Raw genomic sequence first — 19,586 nt, forward strand, 5'->3', positions numbered from 1 at the left:
CTCATCGTTGCCCATGAAAGGAAGTTAGGCTACCTGACTAGCTAGCCTAAGACAAAACCTAAAAGCGTGTACTGTATGATGGTCATAGACCGTTTCGGCAAAATTAAAGAAAGGATGGCATTGGCGTTTCTCTACAAGTAGGGTGAGTCAACGTTTTTTTTAAATAATTATGGACACACGCAGAGACAAATGAATCAGTATCAAGGGCATGATAATTAGCTTACGTTGATTGGAATAAATAGTTTAAATATTTTAGTTGAAATGGTGCTGGAATAGTGGTAGCTCCTGATTTTTTTGTGACTTGCTGTAACTCTCTAGTGTTATAAAACAATAGTTTAGTAGTCTGAAAATGACAGAAACATTAACTTGATTGACCATGCTGTAGGTCATGTAACTGTTTGTTACATGCAATATCCTTTGTGGACTTCACCAGACAGATGTTGCTTTCCAGTTTTGTGATGAATCAAAGGTGTGGTTGAAAATATTCTGCCACCGTGTCTTCTTATCGTCTCTGCCTTCAGCCTAAATACAGTATATGACGGTCTCAAGGCAGGAACTAACAGGTTATAGAGCAAACGACGATATTATCACAACACATAGGTTGTGATATGCCATTTTTTTCCTGGCTTGGCTTCCCCAGTGATTGTACCGATGTACCGCTACTGGAGCAGAGGACACAGGAACGAGCAGAGTGGAGGTTCCCAGAACAAGCGAGGGTCGGACACAGCATTTTCATTCCAACTAGAGATATTGAAGGAAAGCAAAGGTGTCTCAAGGATAGCTCTTGGCTTCCATCTTGTGGTAATTTCGGATAAAGCACAGCAACTTTACACAGCACCCTTAAGACCAGCAAGCATAAAAAACAGCATTCTGCACATTTCCAGTATTCCTCTTCTAGCCCCAATTTTATTTATTTATATATATATTATATTTTTTAACTACTGGCTGATATACATTGCAAATAAGAGGGCAATTTACACAATTCTCATTGTTCAACAGACCAAGCCAGGCTTCAGTTGTTGAACGCTGTTATGTTTACTGACTGGGCTCTTCAAAATAAACACCGGCTGTTGAGTGGAACACTGCCCTTTTAATGCCAAGTGTTCACACGCGTATTGTTACAGTGTGGCTCGCTGCTGTACCCAACTGCCCATTGTACTCCACACCTTCACCTATCAGATGACAGGGACATGCATGCATCTGTCACTTAGTGTAGTCTACCTGGTCGCCACGTGGCAGCTGCTATACGACTTCACAGCATCACCTGGGCCCAAAGGGACAGTAAGAGGCAAACTGATCCCCTTTGACTCTCACCTAGACAGATGCTAAACAGGGCCATGCTCTCCAGGTGACTAATTGGTCGCTTTTAAGCCAGTCCTTGTCAAATATGCATGAGGAGCTATTGTGGTGCCTGCTGTATGTCTGGTTCTATTGACTATGGCCTTAGAAACTTCACATAACATGTTGTGGTTGATTTAGCATTCTATTTTAACTGTCACCTGAGAGGAATAGGCTGTACATAAAGAATATTTTCTTTAATGAAACATCAGGGCAGTCATGGGTTATTAAAAAAATGTTTACTTCAGTGGCAATGACATTTCAAATCCAATTGTGACAAAGTAAATCCATATATACAGGATTACCAAACTTAATCTTAAATCAAAAGTACAAAAGTATCTTTAAAATTGAGGATTAGCTTGTTGAGTTGATCATTGTCAGTAATCACATTCTACTTGTGTGCAGATTTAGACTTTTTGGGTGTTTTTATTCCTCCTTTTTTCTTGGGCGTTGAGAACTCCTTGATGCAACACTCACAAACCCAGCAACCTGAGGAGAAAAAAACTGTGATGTTACATATTACAGTAGAGCCACATCAAACCAAAGGCTAAAAAATAGACCGCATTGTGGGATCCTTCAGACTAAAAGGCATCTGACAAAAAACAGCTATTTCTAACATTTGATTTCAACACTTAAAGCACTTTGACCACATTCCAAACATTAACTTTTGGATGTTTAATGTGCATCTACACTAACTATAGCAAATTGAGGTAAAAAACAACCCTTCTTGACTGCACAAAAAAACAACTTAATTGGCAGTCTTCACCCCAAGCTGAAAAGTAGTTCAGTTGGCTAAGCAAATTAATAATGCTGTTTCACATAAAACCAGCTAAATTCAAATCACCACAAAACTCCATATGAGACTATAAAGAGAAAGTGAGAGAGCGCGCGAGAGTCCCTTCCTTCCATGAAATAATCACTGATCTAACACACGCATTGATAGGAGTAAGCAATGATTCCATCAATGATTTCACCAAGGAAAGAAGTAATGAGGCATCCTTAAAGTATTTGAAAAGACCAATAGAGAGAGCCCACCTAGAGGGATGGAGTCTAGGCCCACGCAGAAGGTGTGGAAGCCCCGGTCACACTTGTCACAGAACATCATCTCCTCCTCGTGGTGGGGCTGCTCACACACCGTGCACGTCTTACACTCCATACACTGCCACGGGTAGGTTTTAATCAGGCCCACCAGCTCCTCACTCATATCCAGGCACGATGGGTGACCTGGGACACACACACACATACACACACACAGGGCATCGCTCGCACCACAGCACTACTTCAAAACACACTGCATAATCCCAACTTGTGATCACGACTAGGCTAATCGAACAAAGTTATTTTGCTCATATTTTAGAAGCTTTATGTTCATTATGAACAGTGCTATGTTGTAAATGAAAGCTAGTGTGATTTGTCAATTTTAATTTAAAAACAAAACAGAAGTTCCACTTACCACTGTTCTTACACTGTGAGCAGTGAATGAGAGCTTCTGGCTTTCCTTTCTTGTTGGACTCCTTACCCTTCTGGCAAATGCCACAAATAGCATTGGGTATGACCTTAGGCTGCAAGGGCAGAACAATGCTATAATTTTTAGCAACAAGGCCTAGTGCACCATGTGACAAAGGGCTTCTGAGCAACACACATACTGTACAATGTGTAAAAGCCTAAAAGGCCTCATAGGATGTACAGTGCCTTGCGAAAGTATTCGGCCCCCTTGAACTTTGCAACCTTTTGCCACATTTCAGGCTTCAAACATAAAGATATAAAACTGTATTTTTTTGTGAAGAATCAACAACAAGTGGGACACAATCATGAAGTGGAACAACATTTATTGGATATTTCAAACTTTTTTAACAAATCAAAAACGGAAAAATTGGGCGTGCAAAATTATTCAGCCCCTTTACTTTCAGTGCAGCAAACTCTCTCCAGAAGTTCAGTGAGGATCTCTGAATGATCCAATGTTGACCTAAATGACTAATGATGATAAATACAATCCACCTGTATGTAATCAAGTCTCCGTATAAATGCACCTGCACTGTGATAGTCTCAGAGGTCCGTTAAAAGCGCAGAGAGCATCATGAAGAACAAGGAACACACCAGGCAGGCCCGAGATACTGTTGTGAAGAAGTTTAAAGCCGGATTTGGATACAAAAATATTTCCCAAGCTTTAAACATCCCAAGGAGCACTGTGCAAGCGATAATATTGAAATGGAAGGAGTATCAGACCACTGCAAATCTACCAAGACCTGGCCGTCCCTCTAAACTTTCAGCTCATACAAGGAGAAAACTGATCAGAGATGCAGCCAAGAGGCACATGATCACTCTGGATGAACTGCAGAGATCTACAGCTGAGGTGGGAGACTCTGTCCATAGGACAACAATCAGTCGTATATTGCACAAATTTGGCCTTTATGGAAGAGTGGCAAGAAGAAAGCCATTTCTTAAAGATATCCATAAAAAGTGTTGTTTAAAGTTTGCCACAAGCCACCTGGGAGACACACCAAACGTGGAAGAAGGTGCTCTGGTCAGATGAAACCAAAATTGAACTTTTTGGCAACAATGCAAAACGTTATGTTTGGCGTAAAAGCAACACAGCTGAACACACCATCCCCACTGTCTAACATGGTGGTGGCAGCATCATGGTTTGGGCCTGCTTTTCTTCAGCAGGGACAGGGAAGATGGTTAAAATTGATGGGAAGATGGATGGAGCCAAATACAGGACCATTCTGGAAGAAAACCTGATGGAGTCTGCAAAAGACCTGAGACTGGGACGGAGATTTGTCTTCCAACAAGACAATGATCCAAAACATAAAGCAAAATCTACAATGGAATGGTTCAAAAATAAACATATCCAGGTGTTAGAATGGCCAAGTCAAAGTCCAGACCTGAATCCAATCGAGAATCTGTGGAAAGAACTGAAAACTGCTGTTCACAAATGCTCTCCATCCAACCTCACTGAGCTCGAGCTGTTTTGCAAGGAGGAATGGGAAAAAATGTCAGTCTCTCGATGTGCAAAACTGATAGAGACATACCCCAAGCGACTTACAGCTGTAATCGCAGCAAAAGGTGGCGCTACAAAGTATTAACTTAAGGGGGCTGAATAATTTTGCACGCCCAATTTTTCAGTTTTTGATTTGTTAAAAAAGTTTGAAAGATCCAATAAATGTCGTTCCACTTCATGATTGTGTCCCACTTGTTGTTGATTCTTCACAAAAAAATACAGTTTTATATCTTTATGTTTGAAGCCTGAAATGTGGCAAAAGGTCGCAAAGTTCAAGGGGGCCGAATACTTTCGCAAGGCACTGTATATATATATATATTTTTTTTTCACTCGCAATCGATCCAATCTTGTTAGGTGCTTCTTATTTCACCCCCTCAAATAAGAATGACTAAAAAAAACCTATTGTCTAATTTTGAGAACCTCCCACATCAAATATTTGCTTGTAGTCATCACTTATATATAGTTGTGGGGACTGGGAGACTACGATACTTGGATCTCAAGAGCTCCAAAGGCAAAAACCAAGAGGTCAAGTTGATTTAAGTGTAAGCTGGATGTGCCATGCTGTCCCCCATCACCGCTCATAGCAGGTTAAACACTTGAATGTCCCTCCTAAGGAGACTGAGGTGTTGCCACCCATTGTTAACCCACATTTATAAAAAGGCAGTTAGCCAAAGACATTTCTGACAGAAGGAAAACTCCTCTTTCACTGCAGATATATATTTCTTTACAGGATCTCAGTCTCTGTGCTGCTAACACAATCAAAACATCTCTGTACAGTCTATTTGTTTGAAATCTTTATTTCAATGGTTAACTGTGTCTAAATACTGACATATCAAACGTTTTCCTACATAAAAAGTACTGGATTAGATAAGAGCAGTTAAAGCCTTTCTAAGAAACAAACAACGAAACGTGGGAGGGCGAATCGGAGATTAGAGACACACAGTTAAGTTAATAAAGGACATAGCTAATTGAATACAAGAGGTCTTCACAGAAAGAGTGCCAGCTAAACTAGGAGAACAAAAATGTATCCAAAGGAAGGTCTGACAATCAAAGGGACACCTTTATGCCATTGCACTCAAATCAAACATGTAAGACACATTAAATTCTGAGAGTGAGAAGTATACAAATTGAGCTTTGAAGGATCAACATAAACTGTACCTACTTAGGTGCGCAGTCTGCACAAATATTGGGAATGTGTGCAATCAATTGGGAGGATACAGCCCATGAGTATGAAGTACGCTGTGTGTTCATGAAAATATCACCTATTTTCAAAATGTCAACCCGCTTGGTGTTGCCATCCTGAAAATGTTTCATTTGACTGGTGCACAACACAAGAAAAGAAAAGGTTATATATTTTCTGTTGGGCTTCAGATGGCTACCCCTGCAGTGTAGTGCCAACACAAGCAATTTATACCATTACGATTATGAAAATAATAATTTCTTGTACAGTCCCTGAACTCTACCTTGCATTAAAATTATAATAAAGTAAACTTTAATGCCATGTTTTCTATAGCAACATTAATAGGTTGAGTACATTTGTATGCAAGTCTTGTATCTGTATTGGCTTCAGTCTTAATTCAACGAGCGCCGATATTGGAAAGTTATTGTTAAATTCGAACACATCTATGACGCATTACATACTAACAATAAAGGGAGGGTAAGTAGACAAAGGTTTTACAAAGTTTGGTTTAAAAGTGTGGTGTGGAAACATGCTGATTTTAAACATAAGACAAATCCATCCCTGTGGAAAGTTATGAGCTCTCCACATCAATCAATGACCAAATCCTGATGTATGATATGGTGTTTGTCGTGTAGTAATACGTAATACTAGTCATGCCATGACAAGCTATGTATATTTGTGCTGACTGCTCTTGCTGTCGGTTTTTGGCAAACTAAATTTGATCAATTCTGCCATGTTGCCCTTGCAGTAAAACTGATGAGAGTAAATTGCCAGAAGGTAGATCATGTTGATCCCGGAAATGCCATTCTCTAATCAAATAATTTAAACTTAACACAACAATAACTTTCAGAGGCAACCGAAAGTAAAAAAGCCAACATATAGAATGTGTATTAACAGGCCTCTGACACACTGACATTGTGTTCTCCAGTCTCATAATAAACAAAGAACAGTCTGTAAGGTTATATCAAACAACCGTTATAGAATAACGGCACAATAATACTGGTTTGAAAGCATACTAATATACACAGACATAATTTTAATTATAAAACTTTTAAACACTCAAGTATTAACGTAATTTTAGTGCTACTACTAAATAAAATTGTATGCATCTTATAAAGTATGTATCATAAGAAATATGTTTAAAAACAATGAATCTAGCAGCCAAATATACTGTAACTGGTCTCTTGTCTTAATTAGTGTGTTGCCAAGTACACAGAAGAGAGGTATATTAAGACATTCAAATAGGGTAAAAAATGTACAAGTCTTTAAGACCAATCAAAAGTGCAGTGAAGAACAAGTCCTAGATGTGACAGAACTACTCCAAAATGTTATTGCTCATAAATTCTGATACGGAACCATCAGTGTATTACCATACGGTTGGTATAGAACCATCACTGTTTTAAAGAGACTTTCCGGAAGATTTGCATACTTTTTAGCCAGTAGTTCTGAAAGTAACGCTGAAGAACCAGAACGGTTCCCCTAAAATTGCTTGCATGCAGTACGTCATTGCTCGCTGTGTCACTGAGTCGTTGGGCCCGCCCTGCAACCTCATTGGATAACGCTGGGCATTCCTGGGCCAGCCGCCTTCTTCTCTCACTGTGCAACTCGTCAATGTGCATCTTGCTAGCTGTCACTCAAATGGCAAAGGGCTGAAGCAGACTGGCTGGAACTCTAATTGCTATGGGGCTTGCCCACATGGGCCAAGCTTGCATTGCTCAAAACACAGCTTCCAGAAAACAGTTGTTTTCAAACTAGGGATTTTGTGGCTAATTGAGGTAAGACAATAATTCTGCTCATAGACTATGCATGTATGAACTACACAGTGCCACATCCAGCCCAAAGCGGGAGGTTTAAAAAGAATACTTAAGTAGTCGCCAAATATCCGGAACGTCTCTTTAACCATATGGTTGGTTCACAACCAAACTGGACCAAGTGGAAGAGGGAAGGCAGAGTGTTGCCCCAAGAGAGAACTATTGCCACCTGGTGGAGTGTGTGTGTTAGGAGTGACAGGGCCAGAAATCGGGGTTGGGACAAAGGAGGGTCTCTCTACTGAAAGTGCTGAAGAAGCTGGAAGAGGTGCCGGAGTAGGGGAAAGGGAAAAGAAGTGCTGTTGGAGAAAGTCAGGGGCTTTTTTCTTCTACCTTGTACCCAGGGACAGATTTGTGTTGGTTGAGGCGTGGGGTGGCATCTTTAGCCGGGGTGGCAGTCCTGTCCTTGGCCTTGCCCTTTGACTGCACTCCACTGTCCTGACTGTCCCCATCTGAGGTGTTTCCAGATGAGCTGTCCTGTAAACACAATTCAGTTCTTACTATTCAAGCAAGCTGCCAAGAAGTTTACATAGTCAACCTACAAAGCATCTCTAGGCATTTACTGGTAATACAATACAACATGTCATTGCATCTCAAGCTCTGAAATCAAGTGAAGCGTGTACAAAGAGTTCCAGAATCCAGTTCCTTACTGAATTTTTCTTGCCCTCTTCTCCCTTGTTTTCATCTGCATCATCCGAGTCCCCATCGCTGTCCAGGGCAGGCAGCTCCGGGTCAAGGGGGGGCTCGAACAGGGCTGTGTTCAGGGGCAAGTAGCGCAGCTCATTGGGAGAGTACCTGTATCAAATACAGGAACATCAATTTATCAGCTATTCAAATATCTTTAGAGGTCAGGACCTCATTAATGAAGACTAGTTTTTTGGTTAGTGACCCATACCTTTTGTAATAGTCCTGGAACTGCCCAGGGATGAGGGCCACTGGATAGGGTCCAGTCTTGGTTCTCTCTGGAGGAAGAACTTTATACCTCCCTTGGGGTACTTGGATAATCTGTTCGAAAGTTGCATTTGAAACACACTTCAATTACACGTTCAAATTCACACAAATAAGTCTTAGTTTACCAATGTACCGATATACTGTATCTACTCAAACATGACCACTTAGGAGTTCTTATGAACACATACAAAATATGTATGACTACTAAGCCTCTGTTTATTGAAGGTATTAACGTACATGTGTCTGAAGGTCAAAATATGCCCTTCTCTCTTCCATCCTTTCCCGGTTGAAGTTACTGTTGAACTCTGCAGCTTTCTTGGCAGCTTTCTTTATGTACTCTGGCACTTTACTGGCTTCAACCTTCTGAGGGTTTTGTTGCTGCATTTTCTAGGATATAAAAATTTAATGTTACCACACAACATATAGAATAACCATGTCAACCATTAATGTACTGTGAGTGAAAATATAATCTGGGAACTTAAGTCAAAGGCTGTTGTAACATATATTCACACTCCCTTTTTTCATCCACACCAAAAGCTATAAAAAGTGTCAATGTTGCGGAGCATAGCAACATTAGTAATACTCTCTGAACTGAGAGTACTTACAGAGTACTCTTTTGCTATCCTCTGACGCTCCCTCTCTTGGAGAATGACAGAATACTCAGCATGTTTGCCCGGGTACTCCTTGATCATTAAATCAATGACTTCATCACTTCGTAAAGCAGTCAAACCTGGAAAAAGAGATTCACAATTACTTAATATATACAGTTTCAAGGTAAGGAGTGGCCTAATTCCCCAAAACAACTATTGGGATGGCTTTGGCCCTGATTGGTCTATGTCACACTCCAAGCTCATCCTGGTTACGCAACAATTACATGTTTCTAAGTTCTCACCCAAGGTGCACTGTGTCTCGGTGATGACATTTTGCTCCCTCAGATATAGCTTCTCCTTGTGGGAGAGGTCTCTCCTTTCCAAATCTAAAATAATAATATATTGGATAATTAAAAATAGTAGGCTACTCCAGCCGGAGACAACATTACATACATTTAAAAAAAATGACAAAGCCTGAAGGCTTATTTCCATTGATGGTCCTTTGTAGCTCAGTTGGTTGAACATGCGCTTGTAACACCAGGGTAGTGGGTGTATTAATGTATACATGCATTACTAAGTTGCTTTGGATAAAAGCATCTGCTAAATGGCATTTATTATTAAGGTAAGGCATGGTTAGCCAGAGAGTGACTAGTTGAACATCAGTATAGTCTACAGATAGCCTAGTTATAGCCCAATCATCAAATTTACACACAATGATCCTATACCATATATGCCAAATGTTCAGCCACATCACCTGGATATTTTCGCTTGAATGAAGTCACTCCCAGATATTCACTGACTTGTTCTTGCAACATATAGTACTCCCCACTGCCATCTGAGGGCCACCTGTACTCAGTCAGATTTTCTGCTGAGAAGTATGTGGGCCTGGGGAAACACATGTATGACTGAAAGGTTAAGAGCAGGGTAAAGTCTTATGTTATTAGACACAGAGGCTGCGATTAGACCGGTCCAATTCTGATATTTCTTCTCTGATATTTCTTTCACTAATTAAGTATTTGACCAATCAGATCAGCTCTGAAGAGACTGATCAAAAAAACAATTAGTGAAAAAAAAGATTAGAATTGGGCTGCCTGTGTAAAAACAGCCTCTGTTTGTTAACAAAGATTGGGTGTGGTCTATTAGGAAGTAGTGATGCAAATATGTCTATCTACACCTTCAGATACAACCTTACAACATACCCAAGTTCCTGACTGGAGGTGTCGCAACTTCTGGAACTGTCGCCTGAACCCATGCGCCGCCTTTTTGGAGCTTGACTGCCATCATTGGAAACTTCCTCAATGTCATCCTAAAAATACAGTTAGGATACACAGTTAGGATACCCAAAACACCTGAACTATTACTTGTTGAAGTTAGTTCTCTCCAGAATGAAAGTTTGTTGGCCACTGAACAACAATGTTAACGCAACATGTAGTGTTGGTCCCAAGTTCCTTGAGCTGAAATAAAAGATCGCAGAAATGCTCCATACGCAGAAAAAGCTTATTTCTCTCAAATGTTGTGCACAAATTGCTTACATCCCTGTTAGTGAGCATTTCTTCTTTTCCAAGATAGTCCACTCTAAAATGTGCAGTTGTGACAACACAATGTCAAGTACAGTGTCTCAAGTTGAGGGAGTGTGCAATTGGCATGCTGACTGCAGGAATGTCCACCAGAGCTATTGCCAGAGAATTTAATGTTAATTTCTCTTCCTATAAGCCATCTCAAACATTGTTTTAGAAAAATTGGCAGTACGTCCAACTGGCCTCACAACCTACTGTAAGTCGTTCTGAATAAGAGCGTCTGCTAAATGACTAAAATGTTTTAAAAAATTACATGTAAAAAGCAAGCCTAGAGTTAGCACATTCATAGATGCCAACTATAGGGCCTTCAGAAAGTATTCGCACCCCTTGAATTTTTCCACGTTGTTGTGTTAGAGCCCGAATTTAAAATTGATTAAATGTAGATGTGTTATTGGCCTACACACAATACCCCATAATATCAAAGTGGAATTATGTTTTTAGAAATGTGTACAAATGAATTAAAATTAAAAGCTGAAATGTCTTGATCAATAACTATTCAACACCTTTGTTATGGCAAGCCTCACTAAGTGCAGGAGTAAAAATGTGCTTAACAAGTCACATATGTTGCATGGACTCACCGTTTGCAATAATAAATGTTTACCATGATTTTTTTATGACTACTTCATCTCTGTCCCCACACATACAATTATCTCTAAAGGTCCCTCAGTCGAGCAGTGAATTTCAAACAGATTCAACCACAAAGACCAGGGAGGTTTTCCAATGCCTTGCAAATGTCACCTATTGGTAGATGGGTACATTTTTAAAAAGCAGACATTGAATATCCCTTTGAGCATGGTGAAGTTATTAATTACACTTTGGATGGTGTATCAATACACCTAGTCACTACAAAGATACAGGCCTCCTAACTCAGTTGCCGGAGAGGAAGGAAACCACTCAGGGATGTCACCATGAGGCCAATGGTGACTTTAAAACAGTTACAGAGTTTAATGGCTGTGATAAGAGAAAACTGAGGATGGATCAACAACATTGTAGTTTCTCCACAATACTAACCTAAATGACAGAGTGAAAAGAAGGAAGGACATGAATCGTGCTTGCAATAAGGCACGAAAGTAAAACTGCAAAAAATGTGGCAAACAAATGAACTTCATGTCCTGAATACAAAGTGCTGTTTGGGGCAAATCCAACACAACACATTACTGAGCCCCACTCTTCATATTTTCAGGCACGGTGGTGGCTGTATCATGTTATCGGTATGCTTGTCATCGGTATGCTTGTCATCGGCAAGGACTGAGGAGTTTAGTATAAAAATTAAACGTAATAGAGCTAAGCACAGGCAATATCCTAGAGGAAAACCTGGTTTAGTCTGTTTTCCAACATACACATGGAGACAAATGAACCTTTCAGCAGGACAATAACCTAAAACACAAGGCCAAAATATACACTGGAGTTGCTGTCCAAGACAACATTGAAAGTTCCTGAGTGGCCTAGTTACAGTTTTGACTGAAATCCATTTGAAAACCTATGGCAAGACTGATACAATCCAGGTGTGCAAACTGCAAAGCTCTTAGACTCACCTAGAAAGACTCACTGCTGTAATCGCTGCCAAAGGTGACTTTAACATGTATTGACTCAGACATGTGAATACTTATGCAAATTAGATATATTTCTGTATTTTATTTTCAATCAATTTGAAGAAAAAAAGAAGCTCAAAACATGTTTTCTTTGTCATTAAGGGGTATTCTGTGTAGATAGGTGAGAGAAAAAACATAATTAATTTTGAATTCAGGCTGTAACAACAAAATGTGCAATAAGTCAAGGGGTATGAATACCTTCTGAAGGCACTGTACCCATCTATTGACGATAGTATGTTCGTGCCGAAGGTGTTTTGTCAAGAGCCCCGATGCTTGTTCTAAACGTTAACACGCATATTTCGCGGTACAGTTTTGTAAACAGAAGGAACAGATCTTTCTTATCAGCAAATATATATATATATTTTTTAAACGGTTAAATTACTACACACTAAGAGTGTGAACGTTAAAATGTCAAAACATTTAAACAAAATTGGAATCCTTAAAATCCTTAACATTAAAGAAAAATCCCAAACCCTTTTTATGGCAGTGCAGTTACCACAAAACAATTCTGTGTTATAGCCTAACTAGACAATAGGCTATAAAGGCTGGGGAAAGTTCTGTAATTTAATTTTAGGCTACTTCGGTGAATTTGCGAGGCATGCAAGATAGATTACCAATGCATATGCACACACCGTTTTTTTCTGCTTGCCTACTCCTCGCTCTCCCTCGCCTGGGGCATATTCATTACACAGATTTGGTTGCAAAATGTTTCTTAAACGAAAGCAAACTGAATGAAACGGCGAGGGAGACCTACCTACCTGCATTTGTCCAATAGAAACTCTCCTTTTAGTTGCAAATTGTTTTGCAACGGTTTCAACTAATGATTACACCCGTGTGTTCAGTCTTGGCAACTAAATCAGACTCCTCCGTTCCAAAACCACTGAATCTTAAGAGTCGATCCCATACGGAATCTATTTTTTAATAATTCAGTAGGTGCGGTTTATATTCAGGTGCGCTTAATAGTCCAGAAATTACAGTAGTCTTAATAGCCTTACAGAAAAATCCCCAAAGCCAAATTTCTCAAGGGAGTGGAAGAGGAACTGATGCTCTACTGTGTCAAATGCTTTATAAAAAATCTTTAAATAATATGAAGCTATCCTCGGTTATTAGGTCTGAGTAGTCAAGTATGTCTAATACGTGATATTGTTGGAAATATGTATGTTCCTCATAAAGCCACTGTTTCATCAATGATTGCATCCAGGACTTCTTTAATTATTTTTGCAAGTAGTAAGGCTAATATCTTATAGTCATTATTAAGAAGACAAATTGGACGCCAGTTATCGATGAGCAGCACTTCTTTTTTAGGCTTATGTGTCAGTGTTATTAACCCCTGACTCATTGTAGGAGGGAGAACATTGTTTAGAGAGTATTAAAAACAGACTTCAAAAAGGAAGTCTACTTGTTCAGAAAATAATATGTAAAATTCGGAAGTAATTCCATCAACACCTGGTGATTTATAGTTCTTAGATGTTTGATAAACTCTAATCTCTTCAACTTTGATGGGTTCATCACACTGTTTAGATTCTGTATCACTGATAGTGAACATTATTCAGTCAAAAAACATCTGTGGATTCCTGGTAGTACGTAGAGCTATACAATTTCCTGTTAAAATTGCTACAGTATTTAGCATAACACCATCCATGTTTAACTTATGGATAGTGTTATTTGTAGAGTGAAATTTCTCAACTCTAAAGAAATAGGATGAATTCTGTTCACCCTCAATCTATTTTTTCCTAGATCTAATAAAGGGTCCTTCTGCTTTTTCTCTCTATATATATATATATTATCCAGTTTATTTTGTAACTCAATCAGTTCCATGTTCTCCCCAGAGGGGCTGGCTGGGGACCTCTGAGAAAGGGAAGTCATCTTAATGATCACCTTTTCACCTTTCATCTTAATGATCACCTTATCACCTTTCTAATCTTAGCAAGATTACTACCATATTTTCTAAGGTATTTGGAAAACTCAAATTTAAAGATCTCTCAGTTCTTGCAATAAGATAAGTCCCTCTGTAGCCATTGATTTAGCTTCTTCTGAGTATTTTTTATGAGAGTTAAAATTTAGCAAGCCTCTAGACTTCTGATCCGTAGTAATGGTTATGCCTAAATATGCAAGTTCTTCTTTCACTGGAATACCATAATATGAAGGTGTCACACAATCTTTGACAGCCATGAGCTCTTCTGGTCTTAGCAAGATTACGACCATTATGACCTCCCGAGGCTGGCATTGGCAGAAATTGAGTGAGACTCTTGAAAAAAGCAAAAATCTGTTTGAAATGGTTTAGCAAATAAAAATAAGGCCTTGTGCTTCACATTGTTTTGTAACCCCCTAGCATTAAGAGAAACTATAGACAAAGACAAAACAACAAAGATTATTTAAAAGTAAACTGTAGGATAAGTCAAAAACATAGGAGCAGTGAAGGTAAGCGATAAGGAACCAAGATTTGCACCATTTAAGTCAACTTAAAGTGAAAATATCTTATACCATAAACTCTGAGCTAGTTGTTATCCGGCTTTTGAAATTCAACTCAACAGAAAATTATGTTCAAGACCAAACCAAGGTTTCTCTGTAGTAAGAGAGACTAAAAAGCCTCTTTAGTGTAATCAAGAACTATTCTGAGAAATAAAATAGAAAATCATTTAAATAAAAGGGTACCTACTATTTTAAGTGAATATGAAAACTGATAAAAAATGTTTTACATATACACGTTCCTAAGACCTTTTTCACTTGGAAATAAGTATTAACTAAATAGAACAATAACCGTGTAAAGTTAGAGCAGACCTGCATGCCCCTTTAAAACAGTATCAGTTACTGTATGCATAAAAAATAAATACAACTTTCAGTCTTCTTCGTAAGTTTGTAAACAAAATAGGCCTTCTGGTCTGGTCATACAGAACAAACTAATAAATTGAGGTACCTGAGTATTCTGAAAAACAGTCACCTGATGCTTGTTAGGTAACATTAATCAGTACAAGAGAAATGGGAATACCATGGCTGAAACCATCAATGTGTCCTTCTACCAAGCAGTTAGCCTCCTGTCGCACATCCTCATTCCCCACCTTTGGCATGCCGTAAAGTCTCAGGTTCCATCGTCTTGTGTATTGTTCCAGATCAGTGAGACTATGGTAGACATTGTTATTATTTTCCAGACTTTTTTCAACCTCTGCCACTAATTTTCACATCATGCAAACTCCAGTCTTTTTCAAGCCTTGGATAACCATGCTGTTTGCGCCTACCATTTTCTCAATGGCATCAGACATGGAGTTGATGAGTAAGGAGAGGGTAGCCACGATGTCAGAGTTCATGTTGGGTTATTTTGGGGGGTGGAGGTTTGCGTAGAGTAACCGGTGAAGAGGGGAATTCATCATCTTCAACAGCATTCGAAAGCATGAGATTATCCATAGGGCAAGCGTAGTTATGGCAGTTGTCTATAAGCACGTTCCTCGCTTGTTGACTAGCAATAGAACTGCTAGCTTTTTCCTTTATTTTTCTGTCACATGGACACGCCGAAATAAATGATCCAATTATTATTCCAGTCCCAGGAAGTTCTTATATCTTGAACAAATTAAACTTGTTTTTTTCCCCACAATCTTTCTGAAGTTTCTTGCGGAGCTCTGTAAAAAAAGCCTCTGTTCAAGCTGCCATCTTGGTCTCCCGCCTTAAGTGGACACTTCTGATGACGTATCATGACGTCTGACGAGTATACACTTGCAGGGCAAGGGAGGAAGGAATGATTTTTAAATGGACCGGAAATGTGTCTCTCGTTCATGCCGCGATGATTGATTTTTTTAGCCACAGGTAGCAAGCATATGGGTGCTTTATATGCACTACAGTCAATAATGAGTGCATGTCTACTTATATAATTATTAATATACACCTACTGTATGATAGCTAGCATATTAATTAGCTAACTAACGTTAGCCTCCCTAGCTTGAACTTCTGAAGAAGGAAAATATTTTATTTCTACAATTTGCAAAAGATAACCAAACAAAAACATACGAGACGTTTGTGCCGTCATGTGCATTAGTAGCACAATTTCAAACTTATTTGCATTCATTTTTACTTATACTTGTATGGTGACTTCTCCATTGATGTTGTTTTTACGTTTTCGGGGACTTTTCTTAGTTGATGTACAAATCGTCACACATTTAATTATGGGGAGTTTCAGGCCCGGAGTGAACAATCGTACACTCGCAAAGCCAACTAAAAATTTGAGACTGAGGGGCTTACGTTGCACTTCCCTTGCTTGGCTAATCATTTGGACTGCCCTCAAAGATGGCGAAGGGGATTCCCCCAAAGGCATAAGGCAACAAGAGTAAGTGGGCGAGGGTGTGTCTTTTACATTTTTGGACCGCGGCCACAGACTGAAGACGGATACCACTACATGTTCTAATTAGCCATCTGCGTCTCTGAACATCTGTTTGTGTAATCGGAAGACTAATGCCACAAATCTGTTGTCACTGAAAAATACTGTTGGCTGCAACTGTGTTAAAACTAGTTAACAGTAAGTGTATATTTAGCTTTTGTGAAATTATTTTGATGTGATATGAAAGTAAAGGGCTTTATGTTTTTAGAACTGTAATGCAATTGAGAATGCATTCTCGTTTAGATGGTATTTATCAATTAAGGCTTATAAAGCCCAATCCCCTTGAAGCAGAACACATAAGGTCCTTGGACTATAAGGAGTAACATTAGGCTCATGTAGTCCAGTATTGGGTTAGCCTGTGGAGGCTGCTGAGGGGAGGTCGGCTCAAATGAAGCAAATGGAATGGCACCAACATGCGTTAGGTGTTTTGATACCATTTCCACTCTAGCCATTTCCACGAGCCCGTCCTCCCCAATTAAGGCGCAACCAACCTCCTGTGGCTAGGCTTGAGGTAGGCCTAGTCCCAATTGTGACGATGCCCTCCATTGCCTGTGCCGCATAGCCACGCACGTTTACATAGAACGTCCCTTGTATGTAGCGAATGTTGAATAAAAATGGAACTTACTCTGACGATTGTCCTTGGGGTTGGTCCTTCAACTGGTTGAAATTTAGAACAAAATAACGAAAGGAAATAATTATTAAACCGACTTCAAAACGCAGGTCTCTGTGTGGCAATCAAGAATTTGTTTGGTCATGACCCAGAGAAAGTGCACAGGTGATAAACTTTAATGTCAGTACCAGCGCTCTAAAAAGTAGGATAAATAATACTTTCCTGTGGATATTATATATACACATATATTTTTTTTTACTTTTACCCCTTTTTCTCCCCAATGTTCGTGACAGCCAATTGGTAGTCAGTCTTGTCCCATCTCTGCAAATCCTCTACGAACTCGGGAGAGGCGAAGGTCGAGAGTCATGTGTCCTCCGAAACACGACCCTGCCAAGCCGCACTGTTTCTTGACACGCTGCTCGCTTAACCTGGAAGCCATCCACACCAATGTGTCGGAAGAAAAACCGTCATCTTGCAGGTGCCGGGCCCACCACAAGTAGTCGCTAGAGTGCGATGGGACACGGAAATCCCCACCGGCCAAACCCTCCCCTAACCTGGACGACGCTGGGCCAATTGTGCGCCGCCTCATTGGTCTACCAGTCACGGCCAGCAGATCGAACCCAGGGCTGTAGTGACGCCTCAAGCACTGCGATGCAATGCCTTAGACTACTGCGCCACTCGGGAAGCCCTCCTATTAATATTTTGTCTCCAATTTCGACCATCTGAAGGACCAACCGCACAGATAACTGGTCGAGTAAGGTCAAATGCAATTGTATTCAACATTCTGTATTCTAAGGATTTTTTGCAGGGCTTTGTTTCAGATAGTAACGTTATACCAATAATTGGTATCACAGTCAGATCCGAGTGGCGCAGTGGTCTAAGGCACTGCATCTCGGCGTATAATTGGCACAGCGTCGTCCGGGTTTGGCCGGTGTAGGCCGTCATTGTAAATAATAATTTGTTCTTAAACGGACTTGCCTATTTAAATAAATGTTATATAAAATGTTTTTAACGACAACTAGCATTCGACTTGGACTGAAGTCTAATGACACACACGATGTAAACAAAAACAATGATATACTGGCACACTAAACACTAGCTAGGTACCGAGACACTATGCTAGCTAAGCAAGTTAGTTAGCTAACGGTATGGATAGCTAAGTAGTAATGTTAGTCGTTTGCTAACAACGACAAGTTACAACATATCGACCCTCCAACAGTAACATAGCTAACAACTATCTACATTACAAGTGGCCTGCGTTCAACAGCGCTGAATAAAACTAGTAGCTAACCTGGCCTACCACTATTAAATAGTCATTTGTAAATATTTCTCTAGCGAAACGGCGGTAGGTTTAATGACAACAAAGGAGTTGGGAGGTTGATGTGTCGTTAGCGCGCACCGGCTTAGCATGCTGTCTTAAACACATTATTAGCATGTTTGGCCAGCAATGTGTATATTCTGTTACGCTATATTTGCCAAGTTTACCTTTATAGACTGGGCTCCCGGGGTTGCAGGGTTGCTATCGCAAGGTCTGGGTGGAAGAACTGTAGCCATGTTTAGCGGCTACTAGCTAGCTAGAGATGCACACTAGGCGAATAATGTTACCGACTGGAAACAGACACGGAACACATGTTCCTCAAATAATGTCCAACTCTAACCACTGATAATGCAACTGGTTGGTTGTTTCGCAACAAAACCGAAGTGTGCGCAACTATGGGGCGAAGCAGACGTGATTGGTTTACATTGTTGACAACATGTTAACTGTATTTCGTCTTCAAAGTTTACTAAAAACATAAATATTTGCACAATTAGCACTTCTCTCAAATATATCGTTACAGTGGTTAGCTAGCTAGTGCATTTTAGCATTCACCCGAAATCATTCATAACCCCTCAACAAGACATGATGCAAGAACAAGATTAAACTAGCTCAAACGAGTCACTTAAAATAACCCACGTGAAAGTTCTTGTCATTGTTGGTAGCTGTCTGGCCATCCAGAATTACAACAACTCACGGATTTCTTCCCCACGGAAGCTTGCCCATCGTTTTTGTGACATTGTCAGCTAACACATCTACAGTCGTGGCCAAACGTTTTGAGAATGACCGAAATATTAATTTCCACAAAGTTTGCTGCTTCAGTGTCTTTAGATATTTTTGTCAGATGTTACTATGGAATACTGAAGTATAATTACAAGAATTTCATACGTGTCAAATGCTTTTATTGACAATTGCATGAAGTTGATGCAGAGTCAATATTTGCAGTGTTGACCCTTCTTTTTCAAGACATCTGCAATCCGCCCTGGCATGCTGTCAATTAACTTCTGGGCCACATCCTGACTGATGGCAGCCCATTCTTGCATAATCAATGCTTGGAGTTTGTCATAATCTGTGGGGTTTTGTTTGTCCACCTGCCTCTTGAGGATTGACCACAAATTCTCAATGGGATTAAGGTCTGGGGGGTTTCCTGGCCATGGACCCAAAATATCGATGTTTTCTCCCCGAGCCACTTAGTTATCACTTTTGCCTTATGTCAAGGGGCTCCATCATGCTGGAAAAGGCATTGTTCGTCACCAAA

The 19,586-nt window shown here is 39.9% G+C and overlaps 1 protein-coding gene across 2 annotated transcripts; it reads right to left on the minus strand.

Annotated features, from left to right (window-relative positions):
- Window positions 1-1,562: 1,562 nt before the first annotated feature.
- phf10 (PHD finger protein 10) lies at window positions 1,563-18,999 on the minus strand. 2 transcript variants are annotated; one of them, XM_021576292.3, is made up of 12 exons: window positions 18,499-18,999; window positions 10,068-10,174; window positions 9,623-9,753; window positions 9,171-9,254; window positions 8,884-9,008; window positions 8,516-8,665; window positions 8,223-8,332; window positions 7,978-8,122; window positions 7,661-7,804; window positions 2,792-2,900; window positions 2,374-2,562; window positions 1,563-1,827 (listed from the first exon to the last, which is right to left on the minus strand). In XM_021576292.3, the coding sequence occupies exons 1-12, from the start codon at window positions 18,565-18,567 to the stop codon at window positions 1,730-1,732; spliced, it is 1,461 nt and encodes a 486-aa protein (XP_021431967.1). In that variant the 5' UTR covers window positions 18,568-18,999; the 3' UTR covers window positions 1,563-1,729. The 2 variants fall into 2 exon arrangements, with proteins under 2 accessions (XP_021431967.1, XP_036811985.1); XM_036956090.2 differs by lacking the exon at window positions 9,171-9,254 and having other exon boundaries at window positions 18,499-18,718.
- Window positions 19,000-19,586: the final 587 nt, after the last annotated feature.

Source organism: Oncorhynchus mykiss, chromosome 20, assembly GCF_057628025.1.
Source record: "Oncorhynchus mykiss isolate SJ-2025 chromosome 20, ASM5762802v1, whole genome shotgun sequence".
Classification (NCBI taxonomy): Eukaryota; Metazoa; Chordata; class Actinopteri; order Salmoniformes; family Salmonidae; genus Oncorhynchus; species Oncorhynchus mykiss.

Coding starts and splice junctions, on each gene's coding strand:
- phf10 (XM_021576292.3), bottom strand. CDS start 18,567: ATGGCTACAGTTCTTCCACCCAGACCTTGCGATAGCAACCCTGCAACC. Junction 8,123..8,222: donor TTCCAGGACTATTACAAAAG/GTATGGGTCACT, acceptor TATTTGATACAG/GTACTCTCCCAATGAGCTGC. Junction 7,805..7,977: donor AAGAGGGCAAGAAAAATTCA/GTAAGGAACTGG, acceptor TTGTGTTTACAG/GACAGCTCATCTGGAAACAC.